The following is a 12,338-nucleotide window of genomic DNA, read 5'->3' as shown; positions in this document are numbered from 1 at the left end:
GCTGCTGATGTGTAAATGTGGGCAGTCATGTGCTAATGTATTCATATCTCTGATGTCAGTTAGTTGCAGAAGTTCAAAACAAGCTGCAGTTTAGTTTGAATAAATGGTCTTTTTTCACTGGGGAGTAAGTATTGAGTTCTGAAGTTGCATTATGTTTTCTGTGTATGTCACAGTACATTGAACTCTTAGTTTGTAAGATCAAGGAAAAATGATTTCTCATGATACGACCGCTTTAACTTATTACACTCGCTCTCTCTTTGCAGGAAAACAGCACTCCAGAGGAGCACACTCTGTATGTGTGGGACCACTTCATTTCCAAGTCACTTGCCAAAAACATCTACATTGTGGCGCACAGTTACGGCGGCTTGGCATTTGTGAATTTGGTAAGTGTTTGTTGGATGTTATTACTGTGCAGATCAGTCACACAGAGGCTACAAGAAATAAACTGCACACAACTGCAGCTCTGTTAAACCATGTAGAAGCGTATACATAACACCAGACCCTGAGAGGAAAAGAGATGAATGATAGGCAGTTGTTGCCTGGAAGCACACTGAAGTCAGAAGGGCAAAGAGAAAATAGAGGTTTGATCTTGCATAGCCTCTCATTTTGTCTTAAAACAGCATTTATTTTGACTGTGAATTGTTAAATGAATAGTTCACCCAAAAATTTCAATTCTAATCATTTACTCACCCTAATATTGTTCCAAAATGTATGAAGTGTATTATGAAGTTATATTAAGATTTCCAGACTTAAATATTCACTCCGTACACAGGACAAAAAAACATTGTATGGCTTCAGAAGACTTGGAATAAAGTCATGTGGTCTTTATTCCATGTGTTTTTTTTTTTTTTTTTTTTTTTTGTTTGTAGCTTGTTTGTAAATGTGTTTGGGGGGGGGGGGCAGTTTGGAGATTCTTAAGGATTTTTCCTTTTGTGTTCCATGGAAGAATGTCATAGATTTAAAAATGACATGAGGTGAAGTAAATAATGTCCACATTTTTATTTTTGTGTGAACTAACTCTAAGTCTAACTTGAACCCAGTGAACTTCAGTTCTCAGCTATGTACCCTGTGTTACATCACCTCAGGGGTCAAGGGACAGGAAGCTTGTCACAAACTCTAGGCTAGTTGTGTGAACTGTAAGGACAACTGCTTCAAGAGCCAACTGGCTAGCCTTTGACCTAACATAAACATACACTTTCTCACTTTCTTTCATGCACATACCTACATGGAGCACTTTTTATGAACCTGTCTTTTCTTTTAAAGTGTCTGTGTGTGGGGTCATTGAGCGGAAGGCCACGGGTTAGCATTCCTCTGATAATTCCAGGAATATATGTTTTTATCTGAGGCAGAAGTCTGTGTTCCGTAATTTGAATATGTTAAATATTTATGCACCGTTGTGGCCGTGACAGCCTCTCACTGGTGAAGGCATGGTGGTCTTCCTCCAGAGACCTGTTTAGCCATCTTTCTCTGATGCTTCCCTGTTTTTTCCCCCTCTCTATCCCTCTCAAACACACACATATGCACAGAATGCACACTTAAATACACTGACTCTCATACAAACTGTGCTCACACCTTTCATAGGTCCATTCTATCTCTCTCTCTGGTATGGATTGGCAGGTATATTCTGATGACTTGGATGATGATTGCTTGGTCATCAAACTTTAAAAATCTTATAAATGACCATGCATACAATCTCAGATACGAGTTGGTTGATGAATCATTTTAGCTGCATGACATGCTTCATTTTTAAGTTATATGTGTTGCACCTGTAACTCCTCAAATCACACCTTAGATTCAATGTTCAGTTTGTATGAGTATATATGATATGGAAGTGTTTGGGCTTTGTGTTCCTAGAGGAGAGAGTTTGGGCAATGGGGTCATAGAAGCATCACCCACCTTTGACTTTAGGATCACACCCTGTGTCCCCAAACTTTAACCTCTTGACAACACTGTTCACTTTTTAACCTTTGTAAAAATGAGGTCCACTTTGTTTAAAAGACACACACACACACACACACAAACACAAAGTAACACTTAACACTAGATTGTAAAATAAACATTTACAGTACCATTTTACATCATCAGTACATCATCTAGAGGAGAGGTGAAGAAAGCTTTAGCTCACCATATTTACAGGTCGCCTGAAAACAGGCAGTCTGTGGCTTAATTACTGCTCACTTTTACTCTTAACAAACATGTTTCTGATCATACACTTCAAACACAAGCCGATTAATGTCTTCAACATGCAGACTTTCTTTCTGTTAATTTAAATTTGATTTCTTTTCAAAAGCAGTATGTAGCAATTATAACTACATCAAAGTGTGCCTATAAGTAAGAGTGATGTGTCAGGGTTGGATAGCTTCATGGCAGGACTTACTCTTTCTCTATATGCCTGTTTCTTGTCATGTCTGTGAGGTGAATTCAGAGTTTGAGGGGGACAAAGTGTTCTCTCCTTGCTCCATCTGGCACTCTCATTTTCCATCTTCTGTCTGTATCACTCATGTCTGACAATTCACCTTCTCTGTCTCTCCTAAAAGGGCCGTTCACATTGAAAATGGTTTTGCATTTGTCTGTGGTGTTATCCATAGTTTTTCTATGTGAACATGTGCTAGAATGCTGTCTTTGATCGCTGTGCCACGTGTTTTTTTTTGTTTTTTGTTTTTTTCAGCTCCTCGTGCAGGAGTGCCAAATTTTTTTTAGACGCCATCCCAGGTTAAAAAGAGTGTCAATTTTTAAAAGTGCATATTGAGACACCCTTATTCAGTTTTATTTGTTGTGCTATGTGTAGCTCTTTTAGCGCAAGAACATGTTCGGTCTGCGCATTTGGTCTGGACAGCCTCTACGGTGTCTTTACACAGAGTTAAGGGTAATTTGTGAGGATATTTTTCTACATTAATAATGACCTTAAAATACTTTAATATGTTTGTTTAACTTAATGTAATCAGGTGGATTCTGACATTTTAAATAAAATTTTTATTTGGGAAAAAAAAAAAAAAAACAGTTAATAAAAAATGCACATTTTTTTTGCTTTTGTTAGCACAGCTGACAAAACATTTTTAAATATACAGTATTATATACGAAATTCGTAAATGTGGAATATAACTCAGACAACACTACTGCCATTCAAAGGCAAACTGTAGTAACTACACATTTTTTTTCAAAATTGTGTTATGACCGGAATTGTGTCTCCTTGTTGGTCCTGTCCTGCAGATGTCACTCAACTATGCTTATTTTCAAAGAAAACAGAGTGTGGAAATTTAATAATCCACATTTGGCTGGTAAAATCAAAAAACTGTGAAACCATTTTTCTCAGTTTCACTGTTGACGTAGGCCTAGTTACTGCATTTTCTTTTTGTGGGTCAGAACTTGTAAAATGCTTTAACTTGTACCTGTCCATATCGTCATTATTGCCGTGAAAGACATTTGTCAAAGTGGAGAAAATTAGCTGGTATACCTCGGGACAGTTGTGTGCCCACTGATCCAGTTTCGAATAAAAATGTGTGCGTAATCGCAAGTGCCGAATGTTCTGCGTAATTAAAAGAAAGCATATATCGCTTTAAGATGTGAGCTGTAATATCATAATAATATCAAAGATAATCATCAAAAAACATCAACAGATACAATAAGACAACTTGCATTACTTGATGTCACAGTAAAAGCATGAGTGAAGGGTGTTATTGCCATGGAAATTCAGAGCTCATGTACGCGGTTGAGCAGCTGTCTCGTCACTTAAGAGACAGACCAGTGGATTTTAATGTCTGCATTTACACATATACACATTTGCTGTATGAAATACAGCGTAAACACATTTGCCCGGATGACGGACTTTGGTTTTATTGAAAGTAAGGGGGACACGTCCCCCGCGTATTCTACGCCCTTGGTGTTAATGCATTAATTTTGAGAGCTCTAATATTTAAATGTATTATTTCATATTCTTCATTCACTATTTTATATTTCTTTATTTACAATTTCTCATTTAAACTTTAATTTCATTAAATATTTACTGCAATTGTAATTCTCATATAAATGCAATTATGCCGCCTCTGTGCAGCATCAAACAATGCACCTTTGCCACTTCATATGCAGCTTCTGTGCCACATTTGCAGTGTAAATATGGCATTAGTCTTTCCCTCTCTCATTGTATTGCCTATAACCTAATGAGCAGTAGAGCCCACATCTCTAAAATCTCACCTGATCCATACCTGTCCCAGCAGAACCCAGCTTCTCTCAGTTTTGCATCTGTCTTTCTCTTTCTGATCTTCTTGCTGGGTGTGATAGGTGCAGTGTAGGCTCCAGCGGCCTTCTTTCATCTGTGAGTGTAGCTGGAGGCCTGCGAGAGGAGCCGTCAGGGCAGAGCTCTGCCCCGCATAACCTCCCTGACTCTCCGCCAAAGAAAAGAGCAGCTGAACTGGAGAAGATGTGGTGCATTATGTAACAAGTTATGTAATCATACATCTGCTTCCCAGTGCACCAGTGTGTGGGTGGTCACGGCTTTGATGAAATAAATGTATCAAATAGGTGCGTATGTGATTGTGTATGCACAGATAAATGGTGTGTTCCTAAGATGTTCATAATCACTATTCACCATTTGCTGTTTTATTGTACACTCACTTAACACTTTATTAGGTACTGCTGTTGTAGCCCATCCACCTCAAGGTTAGATGTGTTGTGAAGTCTGGGATGCTATTCTGCTCACTACAGTTGTACAGAGTGGTTATCTGAGTTACCGTAGCCTTCCTGTCAGCTCGAACAAGTCTGGCCATTCTCCGTTGACCTGTCTCATCAACAAGGCGTTTCTGTCTGCAGAACTGCAGCTCAATGGATGTTTTTGTTTTGTTTTTAGATCACTAAGATCACATTTTTCACCCATTCTGATGGTTGAGTTTGGGAATCTACAGATTCAAAGCAATTTCTCCAACACTGGTTTATTTGCATCGTCCATCCCAGTCTAAACATTGATGTTTGTCTTTCCTTGGCACCCTGAATTATGAATCTAGGCCCATAGCACTAATACTTAATCTATTAAACTCCAGAATACAAGCTCTGCTTCTTAGCAGGTAATTATCATTCTGCCTATTAAGCTGTCTTTCATTTCTAACATTTATGTTATGCTTGTTTGTCTTGATGCAGCATAATTGTGGTCTTAAACGTACTTCTGCTGACTGCAAAGCCTTCTTCTTAGACAATGGAGTGGTCTGATGGAGTGTGTTTGATGCCTTGCTGATTCATGTGCTGCAGACTGATATGAAATATAAAACACAACTGCTGACAGCTCTTTCCACTCCTGTCTCTAGTATCGGCCTCTATTTTTATTAGGAGTATTGTCTTGGATAGTGGTTCTCAAACTGTGGTACTGTATGTGGAGTGACCCCTTCTAATGAGATTTACCAATACTGAAAATATAGATTTTTTTTTGTTTGTTTTTTTTTATTTATTTTTTTTTTATATATGTATAATATTAAAATATGTCATTATGTCAGGCAAAAAAAATTACAGTGAACATTGCTGCGGTCCTTGGGTTTTCTGATTTGATCAAAGGTGTTACTTGGCATGTAGAGTCTGAGAACCACTGGTCTGGGAAATGTATGTGTCGGTTCAGATCCAGAAGTGAAGGGAGTACTATTGTGTAATGCATGGGATCTGTACTTAGTCTGGGGACAGATGTGTATCCAGAAGTGAGCAAAATTGTACAAAACCACTCTTTGGGGATATTTTGGGATGTCTTGATTTGGCAAAACAATCCATACATAATTTAAAAAAAAAAAAAATGTGTACAAATAAATAAAATCTAATAATGCAAAATCTTTTCTGTTAGGTTTAGGGTGTAGGTTAGGTTAGTTTATAGGAATTATAGATAGCTTTATAATATATATATATATATATATATATATATATATATATATATATATATATATATATATATATATATAAACATAATTACATGGTATGTTCCCATTTAGATAGCTGAGAAAATGTGTGTGTGTGTGTGCGTGTGTGCATGCGTGTGTGTGTTTTTCAATTAACTGAATCAAACAGTTGCCATCCCATGTGTTTTAATCTGCAAATTCACACGCTGAAGCTCAGACTTGTTTATCTTTGTTTGTGCACTGGACATCAGATCTGAACTGGGCTCAAATCCTGATTGGACTTGAATTGATTCACTTCTCACTAAAAGAACAGCCGCATTATTAGACCAGGGCTTTCTTTGGACCTAAGCATTGTGGGAAAATGATTCTGTCGGGCACTGTGATTAAGAACAAAGTCTTCCCAAACCCCTTCATTCTCTAGCTTCTACCTGCACATTGTGTGTGTAACTCGTTTCTGTTGCCTGAAAAGAGATCCTGACAATCAACATTGTAAAAAAAAATTCCCCACTGTGGGTTGTCTTTTGTCATTTTCCCTCCTTCCTGTCATTGCTTTCTTTTATCTGCCTGTTTGTGCCTTTTTTTGTCATTTAATTATTAATTTATTTGATTTATGACGGGCCATATCAAAGCCAATTTTTCCCTTCTGGACTTCCATTGGGAGGGATTCACCGGAGAGAGCTTTGACTGCAGCTTGTCAGTGGCTTATTTATGTATTTCCGGCTCATTTTGTCATTAATTGCAATCTAGTGCAGACAGATTGTTATTGGAGAATGGAAGCCGTTTTCATGTGGCTTTTAATTGATATCAATTTGCTGCCCAGGTCTGTTACTGGAACAGGGTCACAGAAGGGGTGCGGGGGTGAAGGGGGGTTCAGTATGTGTGGAGAATAATTCCCTTTCCATTCTACTGTGTCTGCATACACCAGATTTGTACCATGTGTTCTTTAAAGTAGCTTAAAATACCATGCAAATTCCATACTACATATATGATTATGGTAATCATTCATTACCATGGTGCTGCCACAATATTTGTTTTGAGAGTTTGTGATGACACCGGGATGGTGTATGTTTTTTTTGTTTTTTTGGGGGGTGCATATTTTGTGACTGCTGGTTTTGTAATTAGTTTTCTTTTAACTTTTAATTGTGTTATACTGTTAATAATGTGTTTTCCTGCTCATGTTTATAGTATTCTCAAATGTATCTTCCTGTTATTATAAAATTATATAAAAAATGTTTTTTTTTTTATTTTTATTATTATTATTAAATGTATTAAATTGATTTACCCGCTATTATAAATGTGACTATTTGTGTTTAGCATAAAAGAAAAGTATTTGTCAGCTGTTTTGGGTTAAATTAGTTTTGACGCTGCTAAGTAAATGTTGTTAGACATTTTTTATGAGTACAGTGTTTATGTTCATTGCAGATCCACAGTATATTAAACATATGGCCCATTGGTAAAATGAAAATGGTAACTGCCTTTTATTGACCATATGAAATCACTATAGACAGTATATCTGCTTCAAATTACAAAGATGAACAGTTCTCTAGGTGGTGGAAGACTTCTTTCATAAGAACGTGTCTTGTTGCACATAAGTTCCTCAATATTTCACAGTTTATACCCCCAAAACAAATCAAAATAATATTCAAAAACGGATTTCAAGTTTACTCTTCTGTTTAGATATTCTGGGGCACGGGGAAGCATGTTACACATTGATCAGGTCACTTTTCTTGTGAGCGATTTGCAATGGAAAATCCTGACAAAGGTGATACTCATAGCTTCATCCTTAATTCATGGTGGTCCAATCAGTAAAGCTCTTTTGTTAAATTCTCCTTTGTATTTGCCCTTATGAAAAATTACAATAGTTTTTGCATAGTTTCAGAACTGTGGTATTAGTAAGATCATGGTAATCACAGGTAAAACCATGCTCCTCGTTACAGTGGATAGATGTAATTATGGTTTCTAAAAACTAAACTGTGGAATTTGTAACGAAAAAGGAAGGATCTTAAACACATGTAAAAACTATAAAAACAACTGCAATAAAAGTGACTTATGTGAAATATTACCCCCTAATATACAATATGTAATAAAATTACAGTGGCAAGAAAAAAGTATGTGCATCTTTTGGAATTAGCTTGTTTTCTTTTTTTTCTTTTTTTTTATAAATGCCTTTTGTGATATATTTGTTTAGTTAAATTTTATATACTTTGCAATAATAATTTTATTTACTCAGTGTATGCTTTTTTGTAATTAACACATTTTTGTTGATTCCATGCAGCAAATCAAATACACAACAGAAAATGCAAACTCAAACCACATGAAATCACAACTTTTCCCCCTGAACATTAATCTCCTCAAATGCTGCTACCTTGCCCAACTCGGTGCACCACTCACGAAATGAGGGCGCATCAGTTGACTTCCATCCCCTGAGGATTCCCTATCTGCCAATCATCACACTGGTTAGGACCCAGCTTTTTTTTTTTTCGTCAGGACCACACCATTACCCAAAATACACAGTCTGGGGCAAAATTAAAATTGAGTGTCCACTATGTCACACACAATGCTCTGAACCCTCAACCAAAATTCTTGGATCTTAACACATCCCCAAAAAACATGGGTTGTATCCCCATCTTCTGATTGGCATCGCCAGCAGGTGGGTGTGTCTTTAAGACCAAGCCTGTACAATCTAGAGGGGGTCCAGTAGAATCGATGCAAAATCTTTAATTGCATCAGACGCACCCTTGCACCTCTAGATGTAGACTTGACGTTTTTTAGAATCCTAGCCCACACTCCCTCTTCCAATACCAAGTTTAAATCTTTCTCCCAAGTTTAATTCCCCAGACTCTGAATTAATAGGGAGTAATACACTGATGCCTCATGAGCTTTTCCAAAGGCAGTAATCACCACTTCCAGAGTATCTGCCACTTTAGGGGGGTGTATGCTACCCCTAAAAGCAGGTGGTGTAGCTGTAAATACCTAAAGAACTGAGATCTGGGAATCCTAAAATGTTGAACCATATTTTCAAAAGATCTCAACACTCTACTCTCATATAGTCACTGAGCATATTAACCTCCCTCACAATCCACTCTGACCAGCAGAAAGGGGACTTATTAATATATATTAATATGCTTGAGTCAACATTTAAATTAATGTCCGAATTAAACACACTGGACACTTTTGTCCATACCACATGCAAATGCGAGATAACGGAGTGTGACTTAACTTCTCCGGTTAGTTTAATAGAAAGGCTTTGCAATAGAAAAATAGGGGCAAGAACGTCCTGTTCAATACAAAACCAGGGAGGGGCTCTCTCAGGTGGAAGCGACCAATGAGCCAAATGTCTGAGACTGAATGCATAATAATAAAACAAAATCTTGGGTAGGCCTAGCCCACCTTTGTCAATCGGCCTATGTAACTTATTGAAATGTAATCTGGGATGCTTACCATTCCAAGTGAAGGAGTTGCTATACTATCAAATTGCTTGAAATAAGAAAGGGGTACATCTACAGGGAGAGACTGTAGCAAGTAGTTGAATTTTGGAATACAATTCATTTTAATAACATTAACCTTCCCAATCATAGATAAATGTAATGAAGCCCACCTGCCCACATCGCTTGAATGTTTTTTTTATTTTATTTTTTTTATTTTTTTTTATTAAGGGCTCAAAATTAACTCTAACTAAATCAGACAAATTTGCTGGGAATAAAATACCCAAATGCTTAATGCCCTGTTTGGGCTACTGGAAAGCGTCCAGCTGAAAAGCCATTACTGGGCAGTATGCTGTCAGAGCCTAAGCTTCGGATTTAGACCAATTGACTCTATATCCTGAGAACTTAGAAAAGGAATTAATAATTTTGTGGAGGCAAGGCTTAGATCTAGTGGGGTTGAAGAAGAATAATAAAATATAATCTGCGTAAAGCAAAAGCTTGTGCGCTGGTGACGGTTGAATAATTAGGTACAAACCTACGATAATAGCCAGCCAGCCCCAGGAACTGTCTCACCTCCTTTTTGGTCTTAGGTTTCGGGCAGGCTGCAATCGCTGCGGTCTTATCAATTTGGGGCCGCACCTGTACATGACCCAAGTGGAAGCCCAGATACTGTAATTCCACCCATCCAATTGCACACTTCTTAGGGTTTGCCATGAGTCCCGCCCATCTCAATGACTTCAGGACAGCCCTCAGATGCTGCAGGTGCCACTGCCAATTGTTACTGTAAATAATGATGTCATCTAGATAGGCAGCGGCATAAGCAGCATGCAGTCTGAGTATTCTGTCCATGAGCCACTGAAACGTAGCCGGAGCTCTGAACAAACCGAAAGGAAGGGTGAAAAATTGGTGTAAGCGAAACGGTGTGGAAAATGCAGTTTTTTCACGGCACATGGGAGTTAAGGGGATCTGCCAATATCCCTTTGTTAAATCCAGTGTTGAATAAACGCGAGCTGCGCCTAACCGGTCGAGCATTGGGTACGCATCAAATTTAGACACTGCACTGACTTTTCTATAATCCACACAGAACCGGACAGAGCCATCACTCTTCGGAACCAACACCACTGGGCTGGCCCAGTCACTGTGGGATTCTTCTATTACCCCCATATCTAACATGGCCTTTAATTCTTCCCAAACTACTTTTTTTTTTGTGCTTGGGTAATCGGTAGAGACGACTGCATACCACTACCCCTGGGGTCATTTCAATATGGTGTTCTATGAGATTTGTATGACCGGGAAGAGATGACAACACGTCGGAGAATTCTCCTTGCATCCTGGCAACCTCCCTGATTTGTGATGGTGAGAGGTGGTCTCAGCAAGTGACCAGGATGACTTGATCGGTAGCTTTTAAGTTCACCTCCGGTCCGAGCTCCTCCCTCTCTGGAACCACTGTCACCAAAGTCACGGGGACCACCTCTCTCCACTATTTTAGGAGATTGAGGTGGTAAATCTGACGTGATCCACCTCTATCCATTCGTTTAACCTCATAATCAATTTCCCCGACTCGCCGTGTGACCTCAGAGGGCCCTTACCACTTGGCAAGTCATTTAGAGCTCAATGTGGGGAGTAATAGAAGGACTTTATCTCCCAGTGAAAATTCCTGTTGCCGAGTATGCCTATTATACTACTGGCTTTGACGTTCTTGAGCCTGGAGCAAATTTCCCTGTGTTTATTGCCCCAGTGTGTGGAGTTTTGCTCTCAGATCAAGAACGTATTGAATTATGTATATTTTTGCTGTTTGAAGGTCCCTCCTCCCAATTTTCCTGTAGGACGTCGGCACGCCGCCCAGTTGATGCCCGTACAATAATTCAAATAGGGGGAACCCCGTGGAGGCTTGCAGGACCTCTCAAACTGCAAATAATAGGTGCTCGAGCCACTTGTCTCAATTTCGAGTGTCTTCATGCACAAACTTACGAATCCAATTTTTTTAGTGTCTGATTAAATCGCTTGACCAAGCTGTCCATTTGGGGGTGATTAACGCTGGTCCAAATGAATTTAATCCCCAATAATTCATACAGTTTGTGTACATGACATAAACATTGTGCTTTGTTCAGCTGGATTTACCAGCTGACATTCACGGCATGTCGCACCGGCCAATAGAAACCGGCCATTAGACGGTTCAGTGTTTTTTCCCTAAGTGACCCGCCATCGGATTATAATGAGCCATCTGGAATAACTCTCGACTGCTTTTCGGTACTAACAGTTGGGTTGTATCTTCCTTTGTATGAACATCCTGTGTCACTCGATACAACCGATCCTTGATAATTAAAAAAATATGTATATGCGAGTGTGATGTCTGCCTGGAGACGTTGACCATCATTCATTTTCACTTGTTCAAAGGCGTGCCTAAGGGTCTCGTCTCGCGTCTGCTCCAGAGGGGTATCGCCTGCAGGGAATTCTCTAAGGGCTGGGGAAGCCAAAACGTCCTTCTGATGCGGAGCTGACGTAGATGGCCCCGGCTCCGCCTCCCCACCCAGTGAATCACAAACCACAAACCACACACTGAGACACTTTGTACCAGGACACATCCACACAAATTTCCCTCAATAAAGCAGTGAATGCTGGCCAATTCATACCCAAGATTAGTGGATGGGTGAGGCAGGGACTAACCGCAGCCTCTACACTATGCTTTTGTCCCCAAAATTGAATGATGACCGTCACTAACGGGTAATCTTTAATATCCACGTGCACACACCTTACCTTCACCCGCCGGCTAGTATCCAATGCCTCAGATTGAATCAAGCTTTGGTGAATGGAGGTTTGATTACAACCTGAATTCACCAATGCTTGATATGTAACCCCCTTTATACTCGATCGGGGACGGCCTGTGGTGCATCAGGGACCCTGACCAATGTCTCAACCTTCGCCGTGGGGCATTGGTCCTGGAAATGCCCCAGACCCCCTCAGCTCCAGCAGATCGGCCCAGACTTCACACCCACACACGTGGCAGCGGATTCACCAGCCTGTGGGGGAGAGCGGAGAGGGTTAG

The 12,338-nt window shown here is 39.4% G+C and overlaps 1 protein-coding gene across 4 annotated transcripts in view; it reads left to right on the top strand.

Annotated features, from left to right (window-relative positions):
* Positions 1-12,338, top strand: part of fam172a (family with sequence similarity 172 member A) — a 259,551-nt gene that overhangs the window by 135,534 nt on the left and 111,679 nt on the right. For all 4 annotated transcript variants that reach the window (XM_051656599.1, XM_051656618.1, XM_051656590.1 and 1 more), the window contains exon 8: positions 264-383. In XM_051656599.1, the coding sequence (XP_051512559.1) occupies positions 264-383 (120 nt within the window). The remainder of the gene's footprint in view (positions 1-263; positions 384-12,338) is intronic.

This window comes from Myxocyprinus asiaticus, chromosome 3 (genome assembly GCF_019703515.2).
Source record: "Myxocyprinus asiaticus isolate MX2 ecotype Aquarium Trade chromosome 3, UBuf_Myxa_2, whole genome shotgun sequence".
NCBI classification, from domain to species: Eukaryota; Metazoa; Chordata; class Actinopteri; order Cypriniformes; family Catostomidae; genus Myxocyprinus; species Myxocyprinus asiaticus.
This window is presented reverse-complemented; position numbering and strand designations above follow the sequence as displayed.